This window comes from Gossypium hirsutum, chromosome D02 (assembly GCF_007990345.1).
Source record: "Gossypium hirsutum isolate 1008001.06 chromosome D02, Gossypium_hirsutum_v2.1, whole genome shotgun sequence".
Lineage (NCBI taxonomy): Eukaryota > Viridiplantae > Streptophyta > Magnoliopsida > Malvales > Malvaceae > Gossypium > Gossypium hirsutum.
In genome coordinates, this window is record NC_053438.1 from 61,358,050 (window position 1) to 61,373,250 (window position 15,201).

Consider the following 15,201-nt stretch of genomic DNA (forward strand, 5'->3'; position numbering starts at 1 on the left):
AACTAATTTACAAAACTAACCTTAATGATTTTTACTTTAATAATTAACTAACCATGTCCATAAAAGTCCACTGAAAATTTCAATGGTATAATATCAACATAAGGACCCCACATTATAAAATCCATGGCAATATAGCACTTTAACAAATTGCTAGCCACTTTTGCATTTTACGCGATTAAGTCCTTTTATAAAATCGAGCACACAAACGATAAAATTTTCACACGAAATTTTCACACAAGTAAATTCACACATAATAAACATATAAAGTAATATTAAAATAATTTTTAGACTCGGATTTGTGGTCCCAAAACCACTGTTCCGATTAGGGTTAAAATCGGGTTGTTACATATAATACCAGATATAAGCATAAACATCAATCATGATCTCAAGCTTGACATAAGCTTAATCACCATTTCAATACATAAGTTAGTGCATTTAAGTATACAACTCATTTGGAGTCAATCACATGATAAACCATTTTATAAGAAATTTTACCTTTTGAATCATACCAGCTTTTCATGAACATAAGCATATTCCCACTTTTGTCATTTACCATTTCATTATATATAATTAATATTAAACATGATATAATGTAACCATAAGCTTAGTATAAACCTAAGCATCATCCAAAATCTCAATTATTGAATTCATTTATGTTTAGATAAATATTCAATAAATAACAAATTTTTCAAAATTCATTAAATAGGTTACTTTATTGAGATTTTTCATTCGAAGAACGACTTACAGATAAGAGTATATCATCAACAAAAGCTCATAGAGTTGGTCCACCAAAACACGCCAACAGAAGTTCATAAGAGTTGAACAGAAGCTCGTAAGAACTGGTCCACCCGAATTACGCCAAACAGAAAGTAAAATGCGAGAGTTCGCAACAAATGCTGAACCCCGGTTTACTTGGGTAAAATGTTGATATTTCCCTCCAGTACCATCTCCACTCCAAACCCCCGTCATACACCAAATCACGAATATACTCAAATCCCGCATTCAATTCAAACTGAGTATTAAATTCGATAATATATTTCCAACAATAGAACATATATATAATATCAAACACCAATTAATACAAATGTTAATTTTCAGAAATGTCAAAATACATGAATATTTTGATAATTTTCTATTCACATCGATTTTTCACTCCACCTTAATCTAATTTGAAGGAATAAGATTGACCGAATGAAGCTTCAACAATAGCTTCCTGTTATTTAACATTCGGTTGAAAAGAAAATAATAATGGAAGATGCTATAATTTTGTTTTATTTAATATACCTTTAATTACTCTTTTTACTAATATAACTTTTATAATACTTAAAAATTACAAAATTGCCAAGCCACTATCGTCCACTAACACTAATGGTCTAATTACCATATAAGGACTTCCACTTTAAAGTTCTATAGCTATTTAATACCTTTAGCTATTAGAACCTACCTTTTACATTTTACGCGATTTAGTCCATTTTAATTAATTAACTATAGAAATGTTAAAAATTTTGAACGAAATTTTAATACCACCTTAATGACACTCCGTAAATATTTATAAAAGTATTTACGGTTCAATTTATAGAAACGAGGTCCTGATACCTCATTTTCTAAAACCACTTAAACTTAATAAATCGCTTATAAAACAAAATTCACTATATCAAAAACCTTTTTAAAATCACAATTAACTCGTAAATATTAAACATAATATTTACGAACTTACTCGTCAGATTTGATGACCCCAAAACTACTGTTTCAGACACCACTAAAAAACGGGTTATTACAACTAATCTACCATAAAATTTACATCTTAATCATATTATGTATATTTTATTACCCTCTATCAATTTTATATCTATATTGTTAGTCATTTACTAAATTGGTGTCATGAGTCAATCAAACACCAACTCAATTAGGGAAATTTATAAAATGTCAGAACCATATCACACTCAATGACAACACCATGATAAACAATTGCATTCATTTAGTATTCTCAACTTAATGTATTTATGTGTTTAAATTTCGTTTTAATCTATTTTTTTCATTTTAATATAGTACATATTTCATGTGTTATTATTAATTAGTTTCAAACCATACGTTCCATTATTTATTGTATGTCATTTTTGAACATATCATTGTGTTCTAAGTTCGTGGTTTCCACATGCATTCGTGTGTGATAGGATTTCTAGTTATTAATTGGTTTCAAACCATACGTTTCATTATTTATTATATATTATTTTTGAATACATTTTGTGTTCTAACTTTGTGGTTTTCGTATATGATTCTTAATATTATTTTAAATAAAAATATTAAAGCATTTTATTTTATAATCGTAGACATAACATATATATATTTTAGTTACCGTTTGTATTATGTGTAATGTATTTATATTTTTTTATGATTCGTATTAATAATAGTATTATTTTTAAATTAAACAAAGTAAATTAAAAAATAGACATATTCATAAATATATGGTAACAATAATATGAAAATTACCAAATTAAATTTGAGTTAAAAAATAAAAATGCATGTACAGATTTTTTTCCCAATGAAAATGCGCGAACCGAAACTATAATCATGCTACCGCAAGCAGGAAATTTTGTCCCTTAACGTTCACGCGCTTCCTCCATTTCTTTCTCTAATGTTGTATATATAGGTTTAGGGCACATAGATTACATTAACTGAGCATTGGATTTTGATTTGAAGTTCTATAATAAAATAAAAAAAAATCTAAGAAAATTATTTTAGAAGTAATAAAATTCTTTGAAAACCTTTACTGAATTCATCGCTTCGATCTCTTCCTAGTTCAATGGCCGAATCTCCCTCGTCTCCAGCCGCCCTAGACACAACCAATTCCCAATCTAAACCCGACTCCGATAATCCTAATCCACTACCAACCCAACCCGATCCATCTCCTTCCTCTACCGTATCAACACAGCTCCAACCAAACCCTAACCCTAGCGCCCCCCTGGTATCTCCTCAACCTCCTCCCGCCGTTCCTTCCTACTCGACTCCTCCACCGCCGATCTCCGGAGCTGCCACAGCCGTCCCCCCGGCGCCTCCTTCGTTCCGTCCGGTCCCGCAGTTTTCACCGTTACCGAATTTTCAACCTCCTGGCTTGCAGCCGCCCGGCGTGAGTTCGGCTCCTGGTTCTATTCCGCCGCCGTTGATGCAGTACCAGGTGCCTGCGGGTCAGGTTCCGAATCCTGCTCTTAGACCGTTTGCTCCGATTCCAAATGGATATGCAGCGCTACCGGGAGCTGTTCCTCCGGGCACCATGCCTCCTCCGGGTGGGTTATTCCTTCCTTTTTTTAAGTGGGTGCATAATTGTGAATTCAATTCAAGGGTTGTTCTTTAATCTGATTATTTGTACCATTAAGTTGATTATTGATTATTCATATGTATGTACATGTGTTCATTTCTTTGCTGTATTGTTTTTTTCCTGGTGCAATTGTTATGAATGTGCTGATAATATGCCTTAAGTGAGGGATTGAGTAATGAGGAATTTTGGGAGTGATATAGAAAAAAGGGGCACAGATGAGATGTTTTGTCCTGCAGTGTCTTTGATTGAGTACGGGTGAGAAATGTTGGAAAGGCTTCAATTCAAAATTGCTTAGAGAGACCCACTTCTATTTGGTATGCCTTAATTGCATTTGGAGTTAGAAAAGAAATGTAGATTTTAAATATCATTTTCAAGTTTAAAACCACCTAGAATTTTAATGGTCATGTGTGAAAAAAGGTGCAGACGAATTTGATAGCTTCATAATTGTGCCATTTTGTTCTAAATCATATCGCACTCTGTCGTGTTCATTTTTAGTAGGCTGTATACTTTCTGGTAGTTATAAGGATAATTTCCCATTCATGGGTTTATGAATTGCCAGCAGCAGACCATGTTAACAACTGAGTGCTCCTTGGCTTTGTATTCTAAGGTATCACAATCCTCCCAGTTACATTTTTTCTTTCTCATTCTCTCCTCTTTGTGTTTTTTCCTGTGGCACTTGGGCTCTAACAGTTGAGATAAATCTAAATGGTGAAATATGAAACTAGAATTTTGTGTTAAATAATTCATTTGCAAGCATGAGATGCTGGAAGTCTCATGTTATCCAATCTACAAATTTGTGCAATTGGTGCATGGGATAAGGCTATTAACGAATGGATGTCTAAGGTAAGTGCACTCTACACAGTCATGATTATGAATTCGATGCTATTCTCTTGATGTTTCCTTCAGGTTTGCTATTCAGCTGGTGATAGTTGCCATGCCTGTGGTGCCATCTCTTTATAGTTTTAATGTGTGGTAAAATCATTTAATTATTCTTTTAGAAGCTTTTTTCCTTGTAAGAGTGCTTAGTTACATTGAAAACATTTATCTGTGTTTATTCTGTTAACTTGCTCTGATATGGTTGCATAGATATTTGTTTTCTGTTTATGCAGGACTTCTTCGCTATCCCTCTCCTTACCCAGCAATGATTCGGCCTGCATTCCCTCCACGCCCACCTGGAGCTATTGGTGTGATGCCAACAGTTTCACGGCCTCCTGTTCCTGGTGCTCGCCCAATTATTCCTCCTGTCATTAGACCAGCTGTTCCTAATGTTACTCCAACAGAGAAACCACAAACAACAGTTTATATTGGCAAGATAGCACCAACAGTGGACAACGACTTCATGCTTTCTCTCCTTCGTGTGGGTTATTATTATTATGTGCTTTCTTTTTTTCATTTTTTAAGTAGCTTTGTTTATGTTTATCTGCGAGTTTTGGCTTTATATAATGTTATTATTACACCTTCTTGAAGCTTTGTGGACCTGTCAAGAGTTGGAAACGCCCCTCTAATGGGACACCAAAAGCATTTGGGCTTTGTGATTTTGAGTCTGCTGAAGGGGTTCTTCGTGCAGTGCGCCTACTTAGCAAATTTAATATTGACGGACAAGAACTAGTGGTGAGTACTCTTTATTATCCTTTTTGATCCCCCATGATTGTCTTGAAAATTTTTTTCTGTTCTAAAATGTGATCAGGTTCAAGTCTTAATTCACTATGATTTAAAATCATGAAGGTTAAACTATTATTGCATTTCATTTATGTGACAAACTGTTGAGTTTATTTTGGAAATTTAGAAATTGAATGTAATTGAACTACTATCTTTTACTGTACTTTAAAATAAGTGTATCTTATAACCTGAATTATGTATAAAACGCAAAATATAAAATTGAAGTATGATGGATGATATTTGAACATGGTAGAAAATAATTGTCAATAACATTAAGGTGTAAGATAGATTTGAGCTTTTCTGGTGCATATGTTTCATTATGATCTATACTCGCAGTATATTGCCTAACTCCATTTCTGAATGCTCTTTGATGTTTTTTTTTCACTTTAAAATTGTTTCCAATGGTCACTTTAGAGGTTTGGAGAAGATAAGGAGGAGATAGGCATTTTTAAGTACATAAATGTCAGTAAATGGAAGTTTTATGCTTTTTTTTACCCGAAAATAACTTGTTTTAGGTTGGTTAAATGTTCTATGGAGATATGGTAGGTGAACAGATGAGTTAAGTGGGAGTCTTTAAGTAATATTATTCAGTCTGTGAGCTGATGCTTCTGTTTGAATGATTTAGTTCTGCCTGTGGTTACTGTTGTCTTTCTTATCTTGTTTCAATGATTTGATTTTGCACTTAATTTTATGGTTAACAGGTAAACGTTAGTCAAGCAACAAAGGAATATCTGGAGAAGTATGTTGAAAAGAAAACTGAAAACGCAAAGAAACTAAATGAACCTCCATCTGCAGAGTCTGAGAAGGAAGGTGAAAATGCAGTAGGTGATGTGAAGAATGAATCTTCATCAACTTCTGTTGAGGATCCAAAGAAGAACAGTGACAGTGGCAACAGAGAAAATATTATGGACATTGCCAACTCTGGCATTGTCACTGATGAAGACCGTGAGGCTGATCGAGATGCTTCAGAGAAGCTTGCTGGCATGATTGAGGAGAGGTTAAAGACCAATCCTCTCCCACCACCTCCTCCACAAACTGCTCCTGATGGTTCTGGGAAATCAAATTCAGATTTGCCTGCTAAATCAAGGGATGGGAACTCTGATATTGATTTAATGAGAAATGGTGAGTTTTTGCAGCTGCATCTTTGTGGTTTTGTTGATCTCTTTGTTGTCTTTACCATGCCATGTCAACAAAAAATATATATGGAAGTCCTTAAATTGTAAGGAGAATCACAGTGGAGGAAATAGTGATACTAATTATTTTTCAAAGATAGGAGATTTTGATATTGAGTACATAATTTTGCAGATGGAGCTGAAGGTAAAAATGATGATGAGACTACCAGTGAGAGCAAAGCGACAACTGAAAATGATCGACCTGAGACAAGCTCACCTGATCGTAGATATGATAGGAGTAGAGACAGAGAGCAAGATCTTAAGAGGGACAAGGAGCGTGAAATTGAAAGATTAGAAAGAGAAACAGAGCGTGAAAGGATGAGAAAAGAGAGGGAACAGAGAAGGAAGATTGAGGAGGCAGAGCGTGAGTATGAAAAATTTCTTAGAGACTGGGAGCAAAGAGAAAAGGATAAGGAGAAGCAGAGACAGTATGAGAAGGAGAGGGAGAAAGAGAGGGAGCGCAAACGAAAGAAGGAGATTCGCTATGATGAAGAAGATGATGACGATGAAGATTCAAGAAAAAGGCTGCGTAGGAGTGTTTTGGAGGAAAAGAGGAGGAAGAGATTGCGGGAGAAGGAGGATGACTTGGCTGATAGACTCAAAGAAGAGAAAGAAATTGCTGAGGCCAAGAAAAGGGCAGAGGAGGAGCAGTTGCAATTGCAGCAGCAACGAGATGCGTTAAAGCTTTTGTCTGGTCGCTTTGCAAATGGAGCTGCAAAGAACGTGTTGGCTGAAGAACCTAGCACTGAAAGCAAAGATAAGGCAGTTGAACAGCATTATGAGCGCGAATCAAGTCATGAAAACCAGATATCTGGTATTTGTTCATTTCTCCCCTTAATTTATTTGTAGTGTTCATCTCATTTTATTTATTTTTCTGAAATGAACTACGTTTGTATATGATAGGAGATGGGAATATGCAAAATGGTTCAGTTGATGAATCAAATGTGGCCTTTGTTTCTGCATCAGATACACGGCAGAGTGGGAATGCACCGAGGAAGTTAGGTTTTGGTCTTGTTGGATCTGGAAAGCGGACTACTGTCCCATCTGTTTTCCATGAGGAGGAAGATGATGATGCACAGAAGGAGAAGAAAATGAGGCCCCTGGTTCCCATTGATTACTCTACTGAGGAACTGCAGGCTGTCCAACCTGGCGCACCAGCACCAAATCTGGTTGCAGCTGCTGAATTTGCAAAGCGAATATCAAATGTTAACACTAAAGAGGAAAAGTCTGATGCAGAAAGAGAGCGAAGCAGACATTTTTATGATAAATCTAGTAGGGATAAAGATCGTAATAATGAGGACAGTCGCAACAGAGATGAGAGCAAAGAGAAGATCCCTGATCGGGATAGAGACAGGGAACATGGACAGGATAAGGTGAAAACAACAGATAACCAGAAGCTTTTGGATGCCAAACAACTAATTGATATGATTCCAAAGACCAAGGAGGAACTATTTTCATACGAGATAAACTGGAATGTGTATGATCAGGTAATCATCTTTTCACATGTCCTTTTTCAAACTGTTAGTTTTGAGAAACATCTATCCTCTGGTCAGAATTAACTGGTTAACATAGTGCCTAATGTTAACTTGATTATAGCAGTATAATCAATTCAACACCCAAATGCATTCCACATGTTCTTAGTCCTTGGCATACACAAAACTAACGTGAATATTGCTGTATCTATATTTCTCTCCTGCATTTGTTGGAAATAATTATCTCTGGGCAGCTCTCTTCACCTTATAATTTTACTTATAGTCAGTTCATTGTACATGCAAATTATATGGTGTTCCAAAACTATAGTTTTGTAATTAAGTTATCATCTTGATCAAAATAATGAGAAATAGAATGTTTTGTCTTAAAGGATTTTCAGAATTCTGTGATGCAGAATTGTCTGGTCTTTTCAATGTAGAAAATTGTAATTAGTCTGTATCTATATTTCCTAGACTGTAATTCTGAGATGGTACTCTTTTGTTTTGGTGCATTTGTACAGCATGCATTGCATGAGAGAATGAGACCCTGGATCTCAAAGAAAATTACGGAGTTTTTGGGAGAAGAAGAGAAAACTCTGGTTGATTACATTGTGTCGGGTACTCAGGAACATGTTAAGGCTTCCCAAATGCTGGAGCTGCTGCAGTCTATATTAGATGAAGAAGCGGAGATGTTTGTGCTTAAGATGTGGAGGATGCTGATATTTGAGATTAAAAAAGTAGAAACTGGCCTGGCTTTGCGGTCGAGATCCTGATCTAACATTCTTGTGACGCCGTGGGTCCCTGTGTTGGTGCAGGACTGAGATTTTGATTGCATGGTTATTAGTCACCGTCGGGGGAAGTCATCGATATCTTTTCTTTTAGGCCCTCTGGTATTTGAAGAACTAAATGTAGATTGAACTAGGGAATAGGCTTGTTGAGTTTGTATTACTTCTAAGCACAATATTAGTCAATATTAACCCTTTTTCTTTTTTCTTCTGCTGCTTTCGAACTGTTTTTTGACCGCTCTCAATGAAGAGCAGTATTGACATTACTCTCTTCCATTTTGGCTACCACAGATGATTCATGTTCCACTACTTAAGGTGGCTTTTTTCTTAAACGTCCGTTTTCCCATCTCTACTCTACCATGATCAGAATTGAGATATACTTGTATGTTAAATCTAATGATTGATTTATTGAAGAATGTACTTTTTGTTAAGCAATCAGCAACTTGGGAAATGAGAATATACAGTCTCGATGAGCTAAAACAAGGACCCAATAGCAATTTCTGAAATTAAAAACTGTAACAGATGCAATTAATCAACCTGAATTAGAATTCGAGTGAAATAGGTTTTCATTTTTTCAGTCTCTATCGAGTCAAGCAGTCTCAATTCAACAGTGATTAATAGCTGGATAAACTGAACTTATGCCGTTTCCAGATTGGCATTTTGGCATCACTTAACAAAACACCCTCTGACTCAATCCTTTGTAATCAAGCTTTGGGTCAACTCGTTGAAGAGAAACAACATTCACTTCTCATTCTCTTTCAATATTTTTTCCAACTCTCTTATCTTAACCAAGCAGGACCCGAACCGGTTCAATTTACTATTTTTAAAGATAATAAAATATTCCATTATGGACATCTGGTATCAAAGTTTTGTAATTGGGTCAATAACTTGGAAGACAAAACTATAAAATGACAACGAAAAATGTGTGTTCATCCATTTCCATTGTAATCCAAGCCGGCTACCACCACCATTTCTTTAATCATAAATTATGGTGTTGAATTAAACTTTATTTGGACAATGTGTTAACCCTTCTTCGAAAATCAGCATATTATAAAATAAAATAAAAATGATACTGGAAATGTCTGTTAATCAAATTCCATTTCTTCCAAGACATTTGGCACCTTGTGTACATCCATTGCTCTACTCATTCCAATACTCTTGTATAAACCATTCAACTACAGTTCAATATTATTATACAAATTTTATTCACATTTATGATTCCAATATCATCTCTTTGGTTTCCCTGTGACACACAGATTCCAGTTTCACCTCAACATTTATTCCAAGTGAAAAAAGATTTGGTCTTTTCTTTAATAACTGTGGGCATATCAGTATTTTAATTCATCCTTATTTTCAGTTCAAATGGGCATGGATTTAGCATTTCCCTTCATGAATGTCTTTGTTTTGTTTGCCACACTTGATTTTGCTTTTTCTCTGGGTTCAGTAGGTAATTGCATTCTTGATATTAAAAACCCTTCCCCCACCACCGAGCCAAATTGCGAATTAGGCAATTGGGGTGGGTTCATCAATAGCAGTTGCTGTGGAGGAGCCTTTGAACAATACCTTCTTGCACTTGGGCGGCGAGCAAGCCTTACAAATGCCATTTACTTGAATTCCACGCAACAAAGCAACTGCTTAACAGCAATGGCGAGCTTCGAGAAAGATGTATACGGCTGTGGTATTCAGAAGCTAACAAGTGGAGCCAGCAGCTGTTCGGACTATACCATCACCGATGTTATTGATAAGCTAGGAGATAGATTCCGAAACTTTCAAGAAGATTGTAAGGTGTTAGGCACCGGTCGCGGAGTGGAACATTTGTGCAATTCATGTTTGAGAAGATGGGAAGAGATTAATGGATCATCAGACTATAAACAGCAACCTGCTAGTGAGGATGATGATGATATATGTAGATTTGCAGCATTGGTATCCATGATAAGCAATAGGGTTGAGGATGAGAACTGGGTCTATGCAGTCTTTCAATGCCTCAGAGGAAGTGCTTTTTCCTTGGGTAATCACATTTTTCAATGTAAATTGCAATAGATCAATATAACTATGCATATGTGCTCACTTCATGATTCAGTTCACTTATTATTTTATGAATCTCCTTCCTTGTGACTTGCAGATGAACATGAAGGCACAGCTAACGGTAATATCCATAAAAGAGGTAATCTCAACAACAACCATCAGCAGTCTGAGTTTCAAGTGTCGATGTTTTAACATAATTATTAATCGGATGTGTATAATTTTGTTGGTCATAATAGGTTTTTGGGTTTTAATTGGTGGATTAGCAGGAGCATTGATAATAGTAGTCATTGCTACATGGATCTGCTACAGAAAAAGGAAAGAACAAAGCCTGGGAAAAGGTAGCTTTTCTGCAAAATTATTCAATCTGCCTAAGAACAGATTACTAATCGACATTGCTCATCGTCGTCTTCTTATTCTACAGAATCGGATTTCTCCAAGAATGCTGGCTCTCAGAAGATTTCAATCAAAGAACTTTATTCAGCAACAAACTATTTCAATGCATCAAACTTCATTGGCCAAGGCATAGCTGGTTAGACCCTAACTAATATTCAGTATTTAGGAATCTAAATTGAGTTCGAAAAGCATGAAAAAGGATTGTTTTTTGAACGGTAAACAATGTTTTCAAAGAACAACCACAGACGCATTGACACTAAAAGTGTAAAACAGGGTTGATGCTGATTAACATTGAGAAGCCATTGTTGTATTTGTGTATTGCACCTAAGAACACCATTTTATGGATACGTACGAAGTCCTGGGACAAAATTCTTAGAATCCTAATGTTTGACATAGAAAATAAGCACAAGAGCCTTTTACTTTTAGTTCCTTCAGATGCCAATCTTGGATCCTGATCTCATTCAGTTATGACCAGGAAAAGTATACAAGGGTCTTCTCTCAAATGGTCAGTACGTTGCGATTAAGCACATCATCAATGATGGACAGATAGAAACCTTCGTGAGGGAGGTCAGAAGCCTATCTCATATCAAGCATCCGAATCTTGTAGCTTTGGTTGGCTATTGTGAGAATGAAGATGAATGCTTCCTAGTCTATGAACTGTGCCATCATGGGAACCTATCAGAGTGGCTATATGGTATGTGGAATCAATGTGATTTACCGCTTTTGTTACATAGAAACCACTCACACAAAGATATTGAACAGGGAAGGATAAAGGTCTTTCATGGATTCAAAGACTAAAGATTGCAATTGACAGTGCAAGGGGACTCTGGTTTCTCCACACTTACCCAGAAGGCAGCATTGTTCATCGTGATATCAAGTTACATTCAAGACAAAGGAATCTAATCTGTCATTAGTCTTCTCTGATCACGGTATATGATGGTGTTTTCATGTTTTGTCAGCCAACAAATATCCTAATCAATGATAAATTTCAAGCAAAACTAGCAGATTTCGGTTTGTCTAAAGTTATGGACATAGGCCAATCCCATGTGAGCTCAGAAGTGAGAGGAACGTTTGGTTATGTTGATCCCGAGTACCGTAGAAACCACCGTGTGAATGTCTCCGGGGATGTTTACAGTTTTGGTATAGTACTTCTTCAACTTTTGTCAGGGCAGAGGGTGCTTAATATGAATCTTCACAGACCATTGCCTCTAAGTAAAATGGTAACAACAATCTCTATCAAGTTTATATAATAGATGTCCATCCTTCCTATTACTAAGATCCCAAATACATTTTTCTTTTACTTCTCAGGCAAAAGTACTCACTAGGGACGGGGACACAACCAAGTTTGCAGACCCGAAACTTAATGGGGAATACTCGTTAGAAGCTTTCGACCTTGTGCTCAAGCTAGCTTTGTCATGCATAGGGATAAAGCAGGAAAGGCCATCCATGGAGCAGGTGGTGTTAAGACTACAAAAAGCACTTAATATCTCAATACAAGCAAAGCCAGTTGCATCCCGTGGAAAAATCATATACTAGAGCTCTAAAGAGGAGATACAAGAGACATAAGTCTTCATGTTTGTAGAGATTGTTTTAGATAAACTGTAGTAGCATAATCTTATTACTAACATGGAAAAAGGACACGTACAACATGGTTGAAGAAGTTTACACATGATACTACAATACAACGAATGGAATGTGTTTTACATCATTGTATTACAGTCTTGCGACCTTATTATGAACAAACCCTAAAAAAAATTTGAAATGCTAAATTACTGTTGTTTTTCACTCAGCTTCATAAAAAAAGGCAGAAGCTGAGTGGATTAGCTCTTCAAAAAACCGAGCTAATAAAGGAAACAAGCAATGTACACACTTATCTGTATTTACATGGAAATATTTCAGGAATAAATTGGATTACGGATTACGGATTACCATACGTGAACGAATTGTTCTCGGGGAAGAGCTGGAGTCACTGAAGCTGAGGAGCTATTGTTTTCATAAAACTGGTGCAGAATCTTGATGATTGCACTGGCCTTTTTGCTAGCTCGAGATGTACCTTCACTAAGTTGGGAATACAAGGATCCCATAAGAGAAGGAATCTTCACCAAACGAGCAACCACATCTAGTCCGCCATTGACACACAGAGCCAACAGCATGGAAACGCAGTACTCCTTCCCTGTTCTTGAAGTGGAGGTATTTAAGATCCCTACTAACAATTGCAAGGCACCACGGCGTAAAATTGCGACTGTGCCATCAATTTTCTCTGCTAGAGTAGCTAAAATAGCTAGAGAATCAGTTACGAGATCTTCTCTTTCTGAATCTCTTAAAAGATTGAGCAACAAAGGAACAACCCCAGATGCAAGAACCCTCCAATGGTTCTCGGGATGCACTAGAAGCCCAAAAATAGCAACCAATGCATTCCTCTTGCAGTGATGGTTTTCATTCTTTACCAACTCCACTAATCCTGGAATAGCCTCTGGATTTTCACCGATCAGAACCCTGTTCTCCTCATCTGAAGCAAGATAAAACAACGTAGCAGCCGCATGTTGTTGAGCTTCAATTTTGAGTCCCTTTCTTAAAACATGGACGATCAGATCCAACCCTTCATTCTCCACTATAACACATTTGCCTTTTGAATGCTTGGAAAGATTCAAGAGAGCAGCAATGGAATTTTCTTGGGTGTTGGAATCTTCAGATAACAACAGCTTCAATAAATGTGGGATCGTGCCGGATTCAACCAAACAAGACCTGTTAAAAATGCTTGTTTTAGTAAGAACCCGAATCTCAAATGCCGCCTTGTTCATCTCTTCACGACTTCCATTAACAAGTTTGTTAATGAGAAAACCAGCCAACATCTTCATTGCACCTTCACCGGCTGAACTCCCCGCCATTACTGTCCTCGAAATATCACGATTCTTTCCCCTGGAAACTACGACTGGGATGCCGTTTTCAGCACAATATTGTTGGATCATCCCTTTCAAGACAAGATTGGGAACCAGTTCCGTACTGGTAAGCTTCTCGCCCGTCTTGGGACAAGTGGCATTCCCCGACCTGAACCATTTTAAAATCGAACAACGGTCGTAGGTGTGGCCCGATGATAAAGTTACTGGATCCGACATCATTTCTAACGAGATCGGACACTTGAGATCATCAACGTTGATTCCTTTAAGATCTTTGCTGATGTTGCTACACTGGCCATTGAGATGCTGACTTTCGAAGTCAACGGTGTCAAATATTACGCATCTGCAATAGCTCATGAATCCCATTAAGCTACACAGAAGCTCTAATTTTGTTATGTTTTCTCCATTGGAAAACTCGGTTCCGATTTCTGAATCCAAGAATTTCACTTCCTTGTTACAACTGCTCCATTTATGAATCCCCAGATAGTCCAAGATCCGTCTGATTTCAATCGGATCCGGTGCGATTCCTTCCTCGAAATGGTTCAGGATCCGCATGAGATCTTTCACGGCCTTTTTATCATCCGGGTCGGGCTCGAAAGAAGCTTTCCTAGCTTGCCTTATGATTAACTCAACCAAATCCTTGGCTTCATTTGACATGTCAACGGTTGAAAGAGGGAAAACATCCAGACCCGTCGCCAGACCCCGGATCACGATCCGGAATTGGTTCGCAGCCCGATCCGAATTCACTAGCATCCACGCTCGAGTCCCGTCGCTTGTGCAGTCTTCCAGAAGGCATCGAATTTTCTGGAAAGTCAAATGGAGCTCGGAAAAGCTGAGGATGACCGGGTGAGGTAGATCCGGCGTCGTATCTCGGATCTCCTGGAGGAAAAGAAGAAGGTTCGCAATTTGACGAAACGTTTCCCGCGCATTTCTCTGGTTGACGGAGAAAACCTTGGATTTGTAACTGCAAATGTCTCCACCAAGATCGATCAGCGAGTTTAGAAGAGTTGAAGGAGAAATGGAATCGCAAGGATGTATTGCCGGGTATGTCAGAATCCGGCGACCCGACCCACTCGATTTTTGGATCATTTACCAGATATTTCAAAAAAACAAAAACAAAGGAGATGGAAACAAAAAGTTTGATTTTGACTTTGGCGTTTAGATTTTTGAGTTTCTGCTTTTGGCTTCAGGCGTCCGCTATATATAAAAGGAAGGAGAAAGGGACTTGGGAGATGTCGGCTTGGACACGTGTAATAACTTTGGCTGTACATGGCACGTGCAGATGAGAAAGGCTACTTCGTAGATAGTTTCGAGCAGTGGATAAGCAAATGGTGAGGTGGCACGTGGTCGTAAAATACGGTACGAAGGTACGTGATGAGAGGGAGCCGCATGGGATGGCTAATATAACGTGAATTAAGCTAAAATAAATCATTTAGCCCTTTTTTATTATTTTTATTTTTTAAAAAAATTTGGACTTGGTAATGA

General features: G+C 37.2%; 3 protein-coding genes across 6 annotated transcripts; 2 read left to right on the forward strand and 1 right to left on the reverse strand.

The window, feature by feature from the left end:
* The first annotated feature begins 2,541 nt into the window (after positions 1-2,541).
* Positions 2,542-8,667, forward strand: LOC107909631 (RNA-binding protein 25). 4 transcript variants are annotated; one of them, XM_041088945.1, is made up of 8 exons: positions 3,046-3,284; positions 3,876-3,923; positions 4,223-4,673; positions 4,784-4,927; positions 5,677-6,097; positions 6,281-6,961; positions 7,051-7,634; positions 8,138-8,667. In XM_041088945.1, exons 3-8 carry the CDS (start codon positions 4,458-4,460, stop codon positions 8,387-8,389), a joined length of 2,298 nt encoding a protein of 765 aa, XP_040944879.1. In that variant the 5' UTR covers positions 3,046-3,284; positions 3,876-3,923; positions 4,223-4,457; the 3' UTR covers positions 8,390-8,667. The 4 variants fall into 4 exon arrangements, with proteins under 4 accessions (XP_016692727.1, XP_040944879.1, XP_016692728.1 ...); XM_016837238.2 differs by lacking the exon at positions 3,876-3,923 and having other exon boundaries at positions 2,542-3,284; positions 4,426-4,673; XM_016837239.2 differs by having other exon boundaries at positions 3,876-4,673.
* An 840-nt stretch (positions 8,668-9,507) lies between these two features.
* LOC107907851 (probable receptor-like protein kinase At5g18500) lies at positions 9,508-12,355 on the forward strand. The gene is made up of 7 exons (XM_041088349.1): positions 9,508-10,409; positions 10,524-10,603; positions 10,805-10,955; positions 11,295-11,513; positions 11,582-11,697; positions 11,779-12,039; positions 12,128-12,355. Exons 1-7 carry the CDS (start codon positions 9,764-9,766, stop codon positions 12,353-12,355), a joined length of 1,701 nt encoding a protein of 566 aa, XP_040944283.1. The 5' UTR covers positions 9,508-9,763.
* A 57-nt stretch (positions 12,356-12,412) lies between these two features.
* LOC107909632 (U-box domain-containing protein 18) lies at positions 12,413-14,886 on the reverse strand. Its single transcript, XM_016837243.2, has one exon. The coding sequence runs from the start codon at positions 14,803-14,805 to the stop codon at positions 12,745-12,747; it is 2,061 nt and encodes a 686-aa protein (XP_016692732.1). The 5' UTR covers positions 14,806-14,886; the 3' UTR covers positions 12,413-12,744.
* Between the last annotated feature and the right edge of the window lie 315 nt (positions 14,887-15,201).

Excerpts from the sequence above, each read along its gene's own strand:
- LOC107907851 (XM_041088349.1), top strand. The coding sequence starts at position 9,764 with ATGGGCATGGATTTAGCATTTCCCTTCATGAATGTCTTTGTTTTGTTT. Across the intron at positions 10,956-11,294 it reads CATTGGCCAAGGCATAGCTG|GAAAAGTATACAAGGGTCTT; the intron begins GTTAGACCCTAA and ends AGTTATGACCAG. Across the intron at positions 11,514-11,581 it reads CCTATCAGAGTGGCTATATG|GGAAGGATAAAGGTCTTTCA; the intron begins GTATGTGGAATC and ends GATATTGAACAG.
- LOC107909632 (XM_016837243.2), bottom strand. The coding sequence starts at position 14,805 with ATGATCCAAAAATCGAGTGGGTCGGGTCGCCGGATTCTGACATACCCG.
- LOC107909631 (XM_016837238.2), top strand. The coding sequence starts at position 2,804 with ATGGCCGAATCTCCCTCGTCTCCAGCCGCCCTAGACACAACCAATTCC. Across the intron at positions 3,285-4,425 it reads GGGCACCATGCCTCCTCCGG|GACTTCTTCGCTATCCCTCT; the intron begins GTGGGTTATTCC and ends CTGTTTATGCAG. Across the intron at positions 6,098-6,280 it reads TATTGATTTAATGAGAAATG|ATGGAGCTGAAGGTAAAAAT; the intron begins GTGAGTTTTTGC and ends ATAATTTTGCAG.